This window comes from Athene cunicularia, assembly GCF_003259725.1.
Source record: "Athene cunicularia isolate RWA chromosome 9 unlocalized genomic scaffold, athCun1 chr9_part2, whole genome shotgun sequence".
In the NCBI taxonomy this organism is placed as follows: domain Eukaryota; kingdom Metazoa; phylum Chordata; class Aves; order Strigiformes; family Strigidae; genus Athene; species Athene cunicularia.
The window spans coordinates 47,927-65,181 of record NW_020799111.1 but is presented as its reverse complement, the minus strand read 5'-3'; the positions used below and the strand labels follow the sequence as shown (position 1 = coordinate 65,181).

The window sequence follows — 17,255 nt, the reverse complement described above, 5'->3', positions numbered from 1 at the left end:
CGGGTGAGGGGGCCGTGACCCTTCGGGCGTCTGCATAATCGCTGTCCTCCTGCGCTCTACCCCGGCGCGGCTCCGGGGCGGGCCTTCACCCAAGCACGGCCTAACAGGCCGCGAGTCCCCGCTGGGCCTGCTTCAGCGCGGCCGTGAGCAGCGAGCCTCTCCGGGGGCAGCCTCCGGCTCCGCGCCCTGCAGGCAGCGCACGGGCGGTGGTAGCAGCTGAGGGCTCCAGCGCCTGAGGGGCGGGGGTAAAGGGAGGGCGGTGTGTGAGGCGATGTCTTAAAAACCGCTGGAGAAATTACAGGGTTTGGGGTTTTTCTTATGGTTTCTTTGTTCTCTGGGACTCGTTCAGATGCAGAGTATTCCCCATGCGGTTTAGGCTGTGCTGAAGCCTCTCCCCTCTGTGCTGCTGCAGGTTTGAGGAGAGCTGTAATGGTGTTACCTGACATAATTTTATGCTTTCTGGGCCCCTCCCATCCTGTAACATCTTGATCTGGATGCTGAAGGATGTTAATGCAAGATGAGTGGATTGCTAACAAAAAAAAAGCTGTTTTCAAGATAAAAGTTCACATTATCCCCAAGCAGGAGCTGCCTAAATTAAAGATGGAAAAAAGGTAGCCAAGGCTCTCCTCAGTTACCTGACCTGTGCTCACCTGTGGGGTAGTCTTTCCAGAAACCAACCCCTGAGTGCCTGTAACAGGTCCTGACTCTGCCCTGGTGTCTTACAGGGAAGGAAGCCCAAAAAGGACCTCTGCTCTTTGAGGATCTCCCACCAGCCAGCAGTGCTGACTCAGGTATGGGCATTCCATTCCTGCCATTAGTTTGGCTTCCTGTATTTTCTGCATCAGCATCTCTTGAGATGAAACTTGTATAAGCCCTTTTCGTTGTTAGGCAGGATAAAGACAGTTGTGTTATCAGCACTGATGTGCAGAGCAACTGCTTTGTGGGTTTTTTTTTTTGATAAGCAGAAAGTTATAGGTGTTCCACACATATAATACATTCCATGTAAATATTCTCTGAAACATGTGTAAGGCCTGAGTTTGCCCCCACCATCCAGTAACAGAAGTTGAAATTTGGCTTGCTTTGGTAAACTGGCATTTTAAAATTTTTGCATCTCAGGAAGGGTCATACACAGAGCATTATTTCCTCCAAGGGACGAAGGTATTTAGTTCTTATTGCATTTTTCTTGTGCTCCAGCAAAAGGAGGCTCTTTACTCTTTGATGATCTTCCACCAGCCAGCAGCAGTGACACAGGTAAGGAGCCGTGTCAGCTCACTAAGCCTCTGCTGACCTGCCCTTCTCAGGAAAGCCTGTTGATGTAGCCTGTTGTGTTGGACCCACAACAACTTAACCTGGCACCTGGGTTGGCTGACACTGGTTGTGGTGACCTGTTTGTACCCCAGTTGTTTAAACAGAGGTTCTGACTTTAGGTCTGTTCCCAGAAGTGTATCCCTCAGATGTCTTTTGGGGACCCCTGTCACCTGTGCCTGACAGCTCTCTCTGTTGGGAGTGAAAGTACACGTGTGCTCACAACAAGTGAGGGCAGTGGTGGCCCAGTGCTGCCACTGCCCTGGCTTCTGTTGCTTTTCTGCTGTGGGCACAGGCTGCCGCCTTGTTCCTTGCTGTAAATGTCTTCAAAACCAGACTGTTGGTCTGGCAAGGCTTTCTGTGTGCTAGCTTCTGGGAGAAGGTGAGGTAATTCACTATACCATACAAGAAGGAAAAACCTAGGGTTCTGATGTTGTGGGAATCATATTTTGCTTGCCTGTCCTCTGAAATCCCTAACAAATTCAGAGTAATAAAACACATTTCTCTGCATTTATAGACACAAATAATGGAAATTAAAAAAATTAGAAGTGTTCCAACCTGAAATGTTAACTTCTTGAACAGTTAACTGCAAAAGAGGCCGATAGCTAAGAAACAAACTGGGTTGGTGTGGAGAGTCAGCAAACTGGTAGCCAAACACTACCTGTGTTTGGTACCTGGAGTGTCTGGGGCAGGGTCACACAATGTAAAGCGACCAAGTTACACAGCGATGTGTGCCATGGGTTGTAAATGCTGAGTGAACCTGTGTTGTGCATGTTTGTGGTCAGTTAATATGTCTTGTTCAGTAATAACTCTGGTCACTTAATACTGTATGAGTGTGAGAGCCTGTGCTCCTGGAGGGTACTTTGATTTAAAAGGACTTGCTGCTGAATTTATGCAAGTAAAACAGAACTGAAAGGCTTCAGTCATCTGCATTTTTGTTTTCTTTCAGCCTCCAGTGCTACTGAGCAGGTCTCAGCAGGGAGCCACGGGAAAGGGGAGAAGAGAAAGTCCTTGGAGGAGGAAGAGAAGAATGGCAGGGAAGAACTTGTGGAAAAGAAAGTTTGTAAAGGTTTTCAGACAACTTGAAAACAAATGTACTCAATTTGTACTTTTGACATTGGGCTGAGTAAGTCCAGACCAAAGCTGAGCTTTGGTTCTTCAGTCCACTTGCATTTTCAGCCTTTCATAAGGAACAAACTGCTGCGGTGGCTTATGGAAGCCCCTCGAGCTTCCTGGCACTCTTTGCCTTCTTAACCTGGGCCTACTTAGCAGCCCCGCTGAGGTGGCAGAAGCTGAGCAGCAAGCACCTTGGCATTTGCAGGATAAGTTCCTGTGCTGCCAAGAGGATTGGCTGAGAAATCTCTAGAAAGCTAGAGCTGCACCAGTTTCTTGTGCCACATCCACAGATTTCTCCACTGGGTGGCAGCTAAGAAAGCCAGAGAGAAAGGGACTTGCTGTTACATACAGGACTTTAGCGCAGGTGCCTGTGTGTTATGGTGCAGCTTTGGAAATAAGATGTGTTCAGGGATACAAAGGCACGGATGTGTTCTGAAAACAGCAGACCCTGACGTCCTGTCCTTAGCACCCTCTTTAAGACTGTTTTGTTTAATTTGCAGGTTCAATGCCACGTTCTTCCCCTGCCCCTCTGGCCCTGTTTGGTAGGAGCCCTATCTGCTGCCCAGCAGTCCTGCTTGGCTACAGCTGCCTGCCAGAGTGGGGGCAAATGGCTTTTACAGCTGCTGACCTTGGGGGCCCTTAAAACCCCATATTACAAAATAAATCTATCCTGTTCAGCAGAAGCTGCCAGGTGTTTCCTTGCTAGATGAGGACTATCTTTTGCTGCAGTGCCAGGATAGTGTTCAGAAAACTGAAAAGTGGTTGCTGATTTACTGGTTTTCAGCCTGAGCTGAGGAGATGGAGGAGTTTGATTTGTGTGCATGTGTCTGCTTTGTTCCCCTTTAGGGGCAGTGGGCATTCTTGGGTTGAAGGGTTATGTGGCGGAGAGGAAAGGTGAAAGAGAAGACATGCAGGATGCACATGTCATCTTAAACAATATCACCGAGGAATGCCAGCCTCTGCCTTCCCAAATGTAAGTGATCCCCAACTGCCAGAATAAAGCTGTGAATGACAGCCATCACAGGGGTGCCAGGAAGGAGCTCCAGGTTGCTTCAGCTAAGCCCATGATATGATCCTTTTTGCTTCAAGCAGCTGATGCTCTTGACTACGCCTGCATTGTGGTGTGTGGTTTGGACTTGTTATTGGGAGACCTGGGTTGAATCATTGGCTGACTCCCTGGGCAAATCACAAGACTGATATACCTCCCTTTGAGTGATACTTGGGGAGTTTGGTCATTGACTTCACAAGGGTTGTGAAGGCCCAATAACTCCGGCTATTGAGACTCTGTTACCCAAATGTAAGCATGGACGTTTAGAGACCCTCAGTTTAATTATAAGTAATCAGGCTTTGCCTTGGGGTTTTTACAGTATGTAAAACTCTAACTGCAACAATGGAGAATGCTCAAAGAGAAAACAGATGTCAGTACTCTCTCATTTGAAAAGTTTAAATGTCTTAGCAAATTAACACATAAAAGTGTGTGTAGGGGGAGTACGTGTATTTAAAGGAATGCTCTTGAGCATCACCCTGATACTGAATTTAGCTTCTGAGCTAATATTGTCCCGAGAGCTTTGTGTGCTGAGAGATCTGAGTTTTTTTGTCTGTGGCATGGTTTCAAGAAGTTTAGGCATGGAAAGAACTGTTGGATTGGTTAGACTGATGTCGGTGTAGTGCTGGGGAGTTGCAGTGCCCTTGAGGTGAAAAGTTTAGCTGTTTTTATGCCAAGTTGTGGTCTATAAACTCTTCTGCCCTTCATTTTCTTGAGGGGTGGAAAATTACAAGAAAATTCTCAGCTCACTGCTGCACACATAAACCATGTATATGCTTGAATGTGTGAGCTTAGAGACTTGCTGCCTTTGTGGCTTGGCGTGCAGTATTTACTCCGTCTGGCTGACACAGGACAGGGTGTTATGGAGATGAATGTACTCAACCCACCCTCTGTCTAATGGCCTTTCTTAGCACCTTTCTGCTACTCTTTGTTCCCTCACAGCACACGTGTCTCGTACTTCGCTGTTTTTGATGGCCACGGGGGAGTCCGAGCCTCAAAATTTGCAGCACAGAATCTGCACCAAAACCTGATTAAGAAATTTCCTAAAGGTGAGAGGAGTGGAATAAAAGCTGTAGGACAACCATTACCTTTTCTGCCTTGACAGCGGGTAGGGAAACTGATTTGTTTTTGGGCATAGTTCTACGGTTCCCATCCCTTATTCCCAGTGGGTTTTTGAGACTGCACTGTCTCCCAGGGAAGAGAGCTGGTTGCCTTTTTGGCAAAAGGGTACAAATAGCCAGTTGTGAACTGCTAAACAAGTGTGACTTGCCAGTTTTGTCAGTGCCACTTCAAGCATGAAAATATGGCTGTAGGGGAGAGGGGTATGTCATAAATTCTCCATACATGCTGCCAGACAGATTTTTGGTAGTGTGAGCCCAGGATGTGCCCTGGCAGCTCTGCAGTGGGTCTGAGAGGTACATTGCTTGATTGAATGTTGGATGAGTGAAGGGGAGGGACTGGGATAGGTCAGATACATTTTTAACTGGAACTTAGTTGCTCTTTTCCCTGTCTGACAGGTGAGGTGGTCAGTGTAGAGAAAACTGTGAAGAGATGCCTTTTGGACACCTTCAAACACACAGATGAAGAGTTTTTAAAGCAAGCATCCAGCCAGTAAGTGTAAACGTTTCCCATGGGTCTGTATTTCTTAGCTTGCATCTCACAGGCCTTAGTTCTGAGCAGGGCAGAAGAAACCTTGAGTTGTGCCTGTGCTTTAGCAAAACCCCACACAGCTTAGGTGTGCCAGGCTGTAACTGCCAGCTGAGCGCCTGCTGGACCACAGCATGTGCTGGTCTTACTCGGTGGTAAGCGGTCTCTAGGACCTCTTAGACTAAAATACATGTTTGTGGTAAAGGAAGGAACCAAACCCTGATCAAGAATGCACCTCTGTCCTTACCAGGACATCTTGTTTGCTTTCTTTTTAAAGACTGACCATGTTGGTGAAGTGACTTACCCGCACTGCCTGGGATGGGGTCTGTGTTGACAGCAGCAGAGTGTGGCAGGATGTGTCTGTAGCACAGCACTCTGCAGGCTGCTGTGCACAGCTTGCTTTACAGCTGCCTTCCTCCTGGTGACTATGTGCTTGCCAGGCGGGGGCACATCTCAGAGGTCATTTTTAATGCCCGGTGTTGAAAGACTTAACTCTCCCAATGGAAGTTTAAATCTTGCTTTCTTCACCTCTTTTGAAAACAGATGTTGGTGAAGAATGTCCCTCATCTTAAGCTGGTTTCTAACATTCTTTTAAAACAAAGCTGAAAAGCACAGCAGCTGCTTTCTGTGGGATAAATGCCAGCCTGCCCCCCAGCTGGGCTTTAAGTGTAAGCACCCATACCTTCTCTCAGTCTCTGCTGAACTGACACACCAATTGTATGGACTAGGGAAGATGTAGATTGCATTTAAAATGCAGTTATTTTGTTACCAGTCCTCTACACATTTGTTTGGGGTGGTTTTTGATTTCATCGTGACACCTCTAACACGGATGGAGAGAGCTGAGGCATCTGATTCTGAGATTCCCTGCAAACTTTGAATTTTAAGTAAACTGCAGACTGGATCAGCCTCTTAAGCCTAATCAGATCAACAAGTTTGACCAGGCAAAAAGCAGCAGCTCTCTTCAGTCTGTCACAGCAGTATCATTCCCAAGCCAGTCTCCGTGTGGTCAGAAACATGACTTGCTACAAAGGATTGCTAGCAATAGATGTATTGATGACAAAATGAATGATCTTCATTCAGCTGCACCTTCAAAGTTAGAAAAGGCTGGGTGAAATATGTCTAAAAATCAGTCTCAGAGCTACTTTCAGTAGAGTGGCATTGTAGCTGGGCTTTGTTGTGCGGAGGATTAGTCTGGCAGCTGTAATCTAAGAAAGACTTCTCATTTTACCTAGAGCTCTCAAGATACAAGCTTAACTACAGCAAGTGAAATATCAGGAGAGTGACTGATCAAGTGGTGTTGCTGCTGAGGTGGGGTGGTGGGGACTGAGGAGGGTGGGTAGGGGTACCATGAAAAAAGGAAGGAAAATGAAAGCAAGAGGAAGGCAGCTGCTACAGTCCTGGCTACACCTTCCTTTGGCTGCAAAGAGCGAGCTTCCTGAGGAGCAGTTGGGGTGCTTGTTTGTTCATGATGCTGTAGCTTCTGCGCAGTCATCGGGGCTGAGCCTGTTCCAGACACAGCTGAGCTTTCCTGGAAGCTGAGTGTGAGGAAGGGTTGGTGTGGGGAGCGTGACTGGCAGTATTTGTACCAGTCGGGCATGGGCCATGCATTTAGAAGGCGGTGCAGCTCCTCTGTCCTCATCCAGCTTGCTATTTACTACCAACAGTTTCCCTGGCTGCTTGCAGGCAGCTGCTGGGGGTTTGTGCCAGTTGACTGCTGCGTGTTGGCAAGTGACACTTCCTTGAGTGTCTGGGAGCACTCTGACTAATTTCTTAAACATTGTTTTCCCCCCTTAGTAATCTCAGCTTTGTTCCCTTAGTAAGCCAGCGTGGAAGGATGGCTCCACAGCTACTTGTGTCCTAGCTGTTGACAATATTCTCTACATAGCCAACCTTGGGGACAGCCGGGTAAGCAGAATGGAGAAGCCCTCTGCTGGTGTCTCAATTCCTCCAAGAGCTTTATTCGCCCTGAAGGGCAGGGTGTTTGTGTGGGGTGTCCCAGTTGCCATGAGCTCCCTGTTGTTCCTACAAAGCATCTTGGTTTGGGTGGGTGCAGGGTACTTCTGTGTTGTCTCTCATGGTGTAAAACAGCTCTGTGTGTTAGTTCTCTCTTGTTGGTGTTAAATATCTCACAGTATCTAGAGCAGAATAGAATATTTTAGTTGGAAGGGACCTATCAACAATCATCTAGTCCAACTGCCTGACCACTTCAGGGCTGACCAAAAGTTAAAGTGTATTACTAAGGGCAGAGTTCAAATGCCTCTTAAACACTGACATGCCTGGGGCATTGACCACCTCTCTAGGAAGCCTGTTGCAGTGTTTGACCACCCTCTCAGTAAAGAAATGCTTCCTAATGTCCAGTCTGAACCTCCCCTGGCACAGCTTTGAGCCATTCCTACACACCCTGTCCCTGGATGCCAGGGGGAAGAGTTCAGCACCTCCCTCTCCACGTCCCCTCCTCAGGAAGCTGCAGAGCCATGAGGTCACCCCTCAGCCTGCTTTTCCCCAGACTAGACAAACCCAGAGTCCTCAGCCGCTCCACAGAGGACAGGCCTTCCAGCCCTTCACCAGCTCGCTCACCCTCCTCTGGGTGCACCCGAGGATCTTCACATCCTTCTGAAACGGTGGGGCCCAGTGCTGACCCAGCGCTCACCCAGCACTCCAGGAGAGGCCGCGCAGGCGCTGACCCCAGCGGGACAATCTCCTCTCCCACCAGTGGCCGTGCTGTGCCAGACCCACCCGTGAGGGGGTTTGTCCTCTCGGGCCAGGGCATGCTGCTGGCTCCTGCTGAGCTGCTGCCGACCAGCACCCCCAGACCCCTCTCTGCAGGGCTGCTCTGCAGCTCCTCTCCTGTTTCATCCTTGTGCCCAGTGTTACTCTGTCCCAGGCGCAGAATCCAGCATGCGGACGTGTTAAATTTCACGCTGTGGATTGCCCGTTGTGCCGGCCTGTCTAGATCCCTCTGCAAGGCCTCTTGTTCCTCCAGAGAGTCAACAGCACTTCCCAGTTGGTATCATGAGCAAAACTGCTAAGGGAGCATTCAACTCCTGCACCCAGTTCACTGATAAAAACACTGCACAGCACCGGCCCCAGGACTGGGCCCTGAGGCACACTGCTGGTGACTGGTCGCCAGCCAGATGTAGCTTCATTCACTACAGCTTGCAGCATGCTCTCAAGAAGTTCTTGCTGCAGTTTTATTCTTGTTTACTCATGAGGGTCTTCTGTCAGCACAGGCGATTCTGTGTCGTTATAATGAAGAGAGTGAGAAACACACAGCCTTAAGCCTCAGTAAGGAGCACAACCCCACACAATATGAGGAACGAATGCGGATACAGAAAGCTGGGGGAAATGTCAGGTAAGTGCCTAAAGGGTGTGAGTGAGCAAATCTAAACCCTGGCCGAACTTTGGCCCTGAGAACTGAGTTTCTGGAGTTTCCTGAGCCTAGTGCTTACGCTAGTGAGAGCCTGGAGAGAATCTGTTGCTGCCTGTGGGTGACACAGTGGTGCCTGAGGTGTCTGAAGGATTCAGTGGCTTGAGTTGGTTGATGTGGTGGGGTGGTTTTCCAGGGGCTTACAGTGGCAACAGGGTGCTGTGCTGCAAAGACAGGAACCCATATGAAAGCCTGGACATACTTAAACTTGACGTACAAAGCTGTACTTGATTGTTTAAGAAGTTACCACTTGCTGCACACTGTGGCATTGAATGGAATTCACTTCCTTGCTTGCAGCATCACCTCTCCCTGTCATGTAAGAGGTGGGATGGTTTGAGAGGGCACAAGAAGCCCTCGATGTCAGTTGGTGTTGCTCCCCTGGGGGTTAGCTGATGGGGTCTTCAGTAGGAGGGAGGTTTCTGGAGCCAGAGCAGGATTATCTTAATGTTCCTGTGCATGTAGGTGTGCATGGCTGCTTGGGCAGCTGTGCTAAACACAGCAGTTGTGTCTGATTTTCCTGGCTAGGTTCTCTCCCTTTGAAGGCTGTTTCTTGATATAATGGCATCCTCGCAAGAGAGGACTTGGTGCAGGTGAAGTATTGAGGTGCCTGTGGAGGCAGAATGCCCCCTGAAGTGGGGAGGGGTAGGCTCACTTCTGTCACGCTGTCATGTCTGGAGGGCCTTGTTCCCCTTATCTCTGGAGAGCACATGCTGCTTCATATGCTTAGCACTGATCTATCTTTGCACACAGAAAAGAGATGGAACGGTGTCTATTAGCTCTTTTCAGAACTGGGGAGACATCTCCCCAGCTGCCTGCGAGCCTCTCCCACTGTTTGTAGTTCAGTATGTTGGACCGAAGAGATAAGTCACACAGTGTATGAGCATCAGATCACTTCTTGCTTTTATCTCGAGTGGGACTGGTTGGGCTCTGAGACGAATGAGGTTTTGTCTTTCCAGGGTGCACAGAGGAGTCTTTTGGGGGAGAAAATGCCTGACTGTTGGAAAGGTGGAGTGTGGGAAGCTGCTTCTGTTGGGGCAGCACTCAGTTAATTACAAAAGTTTAGCAAATGAAAGTGCTTCCTAATGAGGATTGTAACTCAGATTTCACAGAGCTGGTTGCTGTGATTGGTCGTTATTAAGGACCAAGCGATCAGGAGAAACTGCCATGGTTCTCACTCCTCAGAACTGCCCCCAGTTGAGCCAGTCTGTAGGCGTCGGTGTCCTGACTGGCAGAGCACAGGAGAGGCTGCTGGTTCAGACCTGGTCTTGCCTGCTGCCACTCTGTGTTTCTATTGAAATGCAGTTTGCTTGATACCTTGCCAAAAAATAATCTGTGAATTCAAACCTCCACTTCCATGAGTTCAGCTCAGCATATAACTCTTGCTTAGCCCAGCAAGCCAGGGAAGTAGGACTTAGGTTAGGGCAGGGAGACAGAAAATAGCCTTGATTTCTCCTCTTGTTTTCTGAAGCTTCACACAAACATGCAGAAAGGGAAGGAGATTTCAAAGGGAAGATTTGAGCTTGCTGGGGAAGTGGGTAAGGATTTGTACGAGGCAGCTGAATGCACCGTGAAGAGTGTCCCTGTCAGGCAGTGCGGTGAGGTATGCATGTGTGGGGATGGCTCTTAATGTTTTCTTCCTTTGTGCAGGGATGGAAGAGTCCTGGGAGTGCTGGAGGTTTCCCGCTCCATCGGGGATGGCCAGTACAAACGCTGTGGTGTTATCTCTGTGCCAGACATCAAACGCTGCCAACTCACGCACAACGACAGGTAAAACGTGCCTGCGCACAAGCAGGGGGGGCTGCATCCTAGCTCTACTCAGCAGAAGTAGCACGAGCTGCATGGCCCCATATGTCCTGCTGCTAGGGCCGAGGCACTTCAGACTGATTACCCAGAATTACAGGGTGCTTTTACAGCTGATATCTCTCTGCTCCTGTTCCTTATCGATATGGTGAGATAATGTTGCTGCCTTACTCTGCCAAAATACTGTGAAGGCTCCTATTGGAGAAACTGGCCTTGCAGCAGTGGTAACACATACATCAGCCTTAAACTTATTTTATGCTCTGGGTAAGTTCACACATCAGTCTTCAAGTAGTTGGTTAAGGCTTGAAATGAGTTGTTTCTAGCTGTGGTACCTGCAAATATCATTGCATTCGGTTCTGATATTTGAAGATTTGTGATACTTTTCTAACATATGATTGGCAATGACAAACTGCTGTGAGCTTTCATGTCAGTATAGCCTTGTAGGCTCTTTGAGGTGAGAATGTAACCCAGTACTGCTGCTTTTTCTGGGATTAGAGTTCCATATCAAGTGATCCACTAACATATTTCTAAAGATATTCTGAGCATCAGGCTCTGAAACGATGTCTTCTGAGACGTGCTGCTTTGGCAGGCTGGCTATGGGATGGTTTTAGTTTTCCTTGTCCTGTGACTCTGGTTAGGGCTTCTGGTTAACACAATCTCCTGTGCAGGCAGGGAGTGCACAGCAGGCTGTTCCCTGCCATCCTCTGGTGGGGAGCTAGGAGGCAGCTCTCCTTGCCTTGGGCTTTGTATCCTCTCAACCTTCTGCAGCCTGTGGCAGTACCTTGTGGCAGAGTATTCCAACTGCAGGGTTAAGCTGCTTACTTTCCTTTTGAATATTTCTATTTAAATTAAGTTATTGCATACCTCAGGAGCATGGAAGTGTAAAGTATTTAAAGGGATGCACATAAAGTATTGAGTTGGCTGTGTTTCATGGGAAAATATGTGAATGCAAAGGACTCAAAGGAAAGAGGCAGTTCCTCCAGAAATAATGGACCTTTCCAGCAGGGCATGGTATATGGTCTTGCCTAGCAGTGCAGAGTCAGTAGGACTGCCAGGATGTCCTGATCTGGGTGTTGCATAGATTGCCTGGCTCTTTGGCCTGTACTTTGAATTGCCTCAGCTCTGTGAATGGTAGGTTCTGGAGGGATTTCAGAGAATCACAGAATCATCTGGGTTGAAAAAGGCCTTGAAGCTCCTCCAGCCCAACCATGAACTTCACCCTGACCGTTCCCAACTCCACCAGATCCCTCAGTGCTGGGTCAGCCCGACTCTTCAACCCCTCCAGGGATGGGGACTCCCCCCCTGCCCTGGGCAGCCCATTCCAATGCCCAACATCCCCTTCTGCAAAGAAATACTTCCTAAGAAACAGTCTAAAGCTTCAGATGAGCTTTAAGGCATCTTCCTTTTGGATTGGAGTGTGGGTGCTCATAAAATGGCTTGGAGGGATTTTGCTGTAGCTGGAGTGCCAAAGATTCAGCCTTGTAACCTGTCTCTGCTTGATTTCCAGGTTCATTCTGATAGCGTGTGATGGCCTCTTTAAAGTCTTTACACCAGAGGAAGCTGTGAACTTTGTTGTGTCCTGCCTGGAGGTGAGGAGAAAGCAGCATGGGGGCTGGGTTTGTCAGTGCAGGGGCACAAAATGGAATGACACTGACTTGCAGAAATGCATTTCAGCCAGGGTGTCCTCCCTCATACCTGAGGTTGTCCTTATTTGTTTTGTGTCCTCATGCTTGGGAATTCCCATGTGCTTGCACCTACGTGCTTTGCTGGGAGCAATCAGTGTCTCATCTTTCCTCATCCCAACAGGATAAGAACATCCAGATGAGAGAAGGGAAGCTAGAAGCAGATGCTAGATACGAAGCTGCCTGTAACAGACTGGCCAACAAGGCAGTACAGCGGGGGTCGGCGGACAATGTCACGGTCATGGTGGTCCGGATAGAGCACTGAGAGATGAGGTGCGGCAGCAGGATCCCCAGCTTGCGGCAGATGGAAGGGAAGGGAGGAGTCTGTGTGCGTGCATGTGTGGCTGGGGGAGGGAGGGTCCTGCTGATGCTCTTCAGTGTAAATAAAGTTGTTTTTTTTCTAATAGTTTTAGGTCACTTGGCTAGCAGTGTTTTCTAAGTGGCTGCCACAGTGGATCAGCCTATGTGGAAATCTCTTGTCCTGTCAATGCCCCGTGAATGTCTTGGCAAACCAAATAAATCCATTTGGCAGAGATGCTAGCGAGAGCAGGCATCTGTGGGTATGAACTCTGCCAGCTGTTCCAAACAGTGCAGTTCTGCTGTTCGTTTCTTTGAGCTTTGTATGAGGCCCTGGGAGGGTTCTGAGCTCTTAGGGTTCAGTGGACACCCCCAGTGGGGCTGTGCTGGACAGGCTGTGCAGTACCCCAGGCCACAGGCTCGGGGTGCACTGTGGGCTGTCCTCTCAGTGCTGGGAAGGAAAGCTTTTGGTTCTGAAGCTGAGTTGTGAGGTTGCATGCAGCTGAGTGATATCAGCACTGCTTGCAGAGCAGCAGCGTACATTCCCTCTGCTTGCAGAAAACACTGGGGTTCTGTCCTGGTTGTTGGTATGGCAAAAGTGGCTGGAGTTTTCTCCTGATGTTTACTGGGAAAGTGTTTTCACTGAATGTACCCGCCAGACAGCTGAGATGAGGGCAGGCTCTGTGCTTGCCTGTGTGCTATCCGAGGAGCAGGCATCTCAGGTTTTGGGTACTTGTTGCTATTAAGTGTCTGGTATCTCATCCCATCTCCATTCCTCTACCAGCTGTTACTGCAGAGAGATGGTGTGATGTTTTTCAGAGAAAAACTGGCTTAAGACCAAATGACAACATGAAAGCTAAACAGACTGGGCTACCAAAGCACTTGAATTCCAGATTATGCAACATTTCAGTCCTGTGGTGAGACAGTGCAGTGAGGGAGATGAGCCAGTGGGTCTGTGCGGTGGTTTCTTGAGCAGCTCTGTACTCTGTATGAGAAGGTGCAGGCCCAGAGAGGTTGGGTGAGTTGGTGCAGTGTTTCTTGCTGTTTTATGCATAGTCCTGCACAGGCTTGTGAGGCTTCCCAGGCTCTTTTCTGTTCCCTGGAGCTTTGGGAGATGGTTCCCGATGCTGGGCTGTGTGTTTTCTTGAGCACACAAACACTATCCTGTTATTTGGGACAGGTGGCTTCACTGTCTTTCGTCTATTTCTGCTATGGCAGAAGTCAGTTAAAGCTCATGGGCTGATGCTAACGCTTAGGATAACTGCCTAGTTCACACCAACTCTCCGCATCCCCTGCAGAGCACTGAGGAAGGCACTGGGCCTCTGTATTTTGGGTAGCACTTGCCTCTGCCAGCTTGTTCTGCTCCCAGCCATTCCTGCACACTGATGTAAGGTTGCCCTGCAGGATGAGCTGGGAGGGAATTGCCCATGTTAGCCACACGCTCTGCTGCCTCTGCTCTTGAAAGCCAAATTTGGAGAGTCAAGACAGAGTACCGTGGGCTTTCTTCAGTCTGTGGCAAAAGAAACGCCGATGGCAGATCTCAGAAGAGCAACTTGCCCTCCCTTCTCACCTTCCTGCTTTTCACAGTGTTTGCGTGGGGGAGAGCGATGCTGTGCTGCAAGAGCTGAGCTAGCACCTGTCTGGTGCTCCCTCCAGGAGACCCCTCTGAATTCCAGCACAAATGCTGATAAGTATCATCTTGTCCTTTTCCAACCATCTTCTCTCCCCCTCCCTCCTCTTGCAACTCTTCTTTCCTTCCCGTTAGAGAGAGTACTGAAAGAACTCCAGCTAGGAACATAATACACAGCTTTATAGTACAGTTAATAACTGTTTCCATAAAATGGACCATATTGATCAGTTTTCACAGCAGAGGGGAAAAGGAAGTGCTGTGGAGCAGGTTTCACCATGCCTGTGAGTAGCCAACCAGTTAGAAAGGGAGGTACAACCCCAGTCAAAAAACTGCTTGCTTGTATTTCGTGGTAGGGTGGGGTCTGCAAGAGGTTTCCTGACAATAAACTCTCCTTGCCTCACTGCTCAGCAGCATCCTGCTGCTCTGGGGACCTCTGGGATCACCACCCCAGGGTGGCCCATGCAGAAGTGCTGTGCATGAAGCTCCCTTCCCCTGGGGCTGACCGAGCTGCTAGCCCCCTCCCAGCCCCTAAATTAGCCCCACAGTAGCTCCAACTTAAAACTGAAACAGGTGTGCTGGGCTATTTATATCTCACTTGCAGAGGACACTGACGGGCTTGGCAAGCCCTGTTCTCCAACCAGTGAGTGATGTGTAGGAAGGGAGGGTGGCTGATCTGAGGGACATGGCCTTGGCGCACAGACCTGTGTGGTGGTTGGGAGGTGCCTGGGCCAAGCTCCTCAGCTGGGCAGGAGCTGCAGAGGCCTCATCTCTGCCAGGATGCGTCTGCCCACCCCTTCAGCTGGGGGAACAACACAGCCTTCCTTTCGGAGATAAGTTCTCTTTGCCTTGGGGAAGAATTCAGCATTAAAACTGCTCAGCCAGAGCCTTTCGCCCCCTCCACTGAAGAGTTGAAGCAACAGCTTCTTCACCAGGCTCCTTGAGGAGATGCAGCCTGTGGAGGCCAGGCTGGGCCTGGAGAGCCCTCAGGAGCGAGGCCCAGTGTAGAGAGGCTGTCTCCTGCCTATGAGCAGGGATCCCTGGGGGAAGGTGGGGCTGGGTGCCGTTCAGGCTATCTCGTGGCACTGCTGATGCAGCTTGCCCAGTGCTACGTGCTACTAAGAAATAAAACGTGCGGCTCCCTCACCCCACACCCAGCCTGCCCGGGTACCTCTCTGGCAGCGCTCCCTCAGGCACGTAGCCCTGCACCTGTCCTTGGCTCAGACAGCTGTTGGAGCCAAAGCGAGGAGCGTATCTGTGCTGCCCATGGCCTGGGCCCTGTGCCACAGGCAGGGAACGCCTGGCGTGGAAACCCACGGGACAGGAATTTGCTTTAATTGAATGTGTGGCATTATCGGGACTTTACTCTGAAGATTAGCTGTGAAGGGTGCTGGCTTCTGCCAGCAAACTGTCACTGCTGATATGTTGCAGAGAAGCTAAAGCAAGAGAAATAATCTGGTTTGGGCTGCTGTGAAGCTGGGCAGGGCAATCTGATGAGAGCGAAAATGGAGGCATGGGGCTTCATCCCAGGCACTGGGGCTGGGCACAGTGGGAGCTGAGTCCTGCAGAGAAAGTTGCTGGCTGCCACCATTGTCAGCAGCATTTTCCAAGATAAGCTTCCAGCCCTAGCCCTTAGATAAAAGTCAACTCCTTTAGGTTGCTTTTTTTTATTATTATTGCTGTACTTTTGTCCAGCTTCAGATGGTTCTGCAGCACGTGCAGTATCAGTCCAGGCTGTAGCTCCCACAGCAGCAAAAGATCTTCCCTGGGCTTGGTGCTGAGCCAGGGAAGTGTGAGGGTGGCTGGCAGAGGGAGGGTCCAGCTCTGGCACAGGTGCAGCTCCCTGTGCAGTGCCCAGCGCTGCTTCACACCCCCAGCAGAATGGCGCTGAAATCAGAGTTGCTTTGAACAGTGAGGGGAGAGCCTGCAGCGTTGTCCACAAAAACAGAAGTGTACTGCCCAGCCTGGAGGGAAAGAGGGCTGAATGGGGCTGGGGCACAGCCCGGCAGGAGAGAGCTGGAGAGCTGAGAAAGGGATGACAGAGAGGGCACGAGGGTGGCCCAGCTGTGCTGTGTGTTGTCGTGGCCCGGTAGCTTTCAGCTCTCAGTGTCCTGTGAGACACAGACCGAGGCCCACCCCTGGAGCTGGGGCAGCAGAAGGCACCTTCCTGCAGGGCACAGTCCGGAGCCGAGCTGGCACCACTAACCTCTAGGTAAAGGATTCCGGTGACAGAGATGGTGAAAAGGTCACTACCATTCTCCAGCCGGGACACGGTTTCCAAATTGCTGCCGAAGAGGGAGGGTGGTGCTGGGGAGAGCATGTCCCTCCTTCCCCCCGGTGCTGCTGGCCTCCTTCCTCCCTCGGGCTTTGACCTGCCCTACCTGTTGTGCTGGCAGCGGGACTGCACGCAGATCAGCGCCCGCAGACGGTTCCCCGTGCCCGGCTGCCCCTTCCGCCGCTGCTCCCTGCGCACTGGGACAGAGCGGGGGGTGAGAGCCGGCCTGGCGCTCCCCTGCGGGGCGGGGGGGGGGCCGAGCCCTCACCGATGCGCAGCGTGGCGGTGAAGGTGTAGTACCCTGCGACGGGGGCCGTGTACTGCCCGCTGGTCAGGTTCAGCCCCGAGCCACGGTGGAACGTTCCCTCCCTCTCCGGCTGGGGACAGGGAAAGGCCGGGGTTAAGCGTGGGTGCCCCGGGGGCAGAGAGCTGCCACGGGCAGGTGGGGGCGACAGCCGGGGCACTCACGATGTAGTAGAACCGCAGCTCCTGCCGCGATCTCTGCTCCACAGAGATGTTTTCACGTGTCCGGCAGTGGAAGGCTGCTTCCACGCGATGGTGGGCCCCAGCCTGCGGGGTGCCTGCACGGCTTTCCTTCTCCTCCTCTTCACGCCCTTCCCAGGCCTTCCTGCGCATTTTCACCTGCCCCTTAGCCATGCCTGATCGGAAAACCCCATCAGGGCTCGGCTTTAGGAAGGAACCTCGGTTTTCCGAGATGAGACAGCGCTCGGCTGCGCCGCCCAGCCCCGCAGTGCCTCGTCCCTCCTGCCTCGTGGTCCACCCCCCCCGCTGCTTGCAGCACCCCCCGGCCGGTGAGTACCTTTCAGCAGGAGCTGCAGCTCCCTCAGCAGCTCTTCCAGCAGGGCGGGGGCAGGGGCAGCGCCTGGCACACCGGCTTGCAAGACAGCCTGCGGTGATTTTCCTGGACTGGCCGGTACCGGGGCCGTGCCAGCCCCGGTCCCACCCCGCACTGTGCCCGTCCTGCCCCGAGCCCGGGGGCCGCTCGCCCGCCCGGGGCTCCCGGCCAGCAGCAT

The 17,255-nt window shown here is 51.0% G+C and overlaps 2 protein-coding genes across 2 annotated transcripts in view; one reads left to right on the top strand and one right to left on the bottom strand.

The window, feature by feature from the left end:
* Window positions 1-12,439, top strand: part of ILKAP (ILK associated serine/threonine phosphatase) — a 12,904-nt gene extending 465 nt beyond the window's left edge. The window contains exons 2-12 of the mRNA XM_026855372.1: window positions 726-791; window positions 1,195-1,251; window positions 2,255-2,374; window positions 3,268-3,394; window positions 4,409-4,515; window positions 4,984-5,077; window positions 6,931-7,018; window positions 8,344-8,465; window positions 10,188-10,307; window positions 11,848-11,929; window positions 12,147-12,439. Coding sequence (XP_026711173.1) covers window positions 726-791; window positions 1,195-1,251; window positions 2,255-2,374; window positions 3,268-3,394; window positions 4,409-4,515; window positions 4,984-5,077; window positions 6,931-7,018; window positions 8,344-8,465; window positions 10,188-10,307; window positions 11,848-11,929; window positions 12,147-12,287 — 1,124 coding nt within the window. The 3' untranslated portion in view covers window positions 12,288-12,439. The remainder of the gene's footprint in view (window positions 1-725; window positions 792-1,194; window positions 1,252-2,254; window positions 2,375-3,267; window positions 3,395-4,408; window positions 4,516-4,983; window positions 5,078-6,930; window positions 7,019-8,343; window positions 8,466-10,187; window positions 10,308-11,847; window positions 11,930-12,146) is intronic.
* A 3,259-nt stretch (window positions 12,440-15,698) lies between these two features.
* LOC113483717 (erythroferrone-like) lies at window positions 15,699-17,255 on the bottom strand. The gene is made up of 6 exons (XM_026855496.1): window positions 17,042-17,255; window positions 16,690-16,880; window positions 16,490-16,598; window positions 16,328-16,418; window positions 16,153-16,231; window positions 15,699-15,910 (listed from the first exon to the last, which is right to left on the bottom strand). Exons 1-6 carry the CDS (start codon window positions 17,253-17,255, stop codon window positions 15,812-15,814), a joined length of 783 nt encoding a protein of 260 aa, XP_026711297.1. The 3' UTR covers window positions 15,699-15,811.

Bases quoted from the DNA above. Each gene is read 5' to 3' on its own strand.
- LOC113483717 (XM_026855496.1), bottom strand. From the start codon at position 17,255: ATGCTGCTGGCCGGGAGCCCCGGGCGGGCGAGCGGCCCCCGGGCTCGG. The intron at 16,881-17,041 runs GTACTCACCGGC...TTTTCCGATCAG, and splicing joins GCTGCAGCTCCTGCTGAAAG to GCATGGCTAAGGGGCAGGTG. The intron at 15,911-16,152 runs GTTAGTGGTGCC...CTTTCCCTCCAG, and splicing joins CCGGAATCCTTTACCTAGAG to GCTGGGCAGTACACTTCTGT.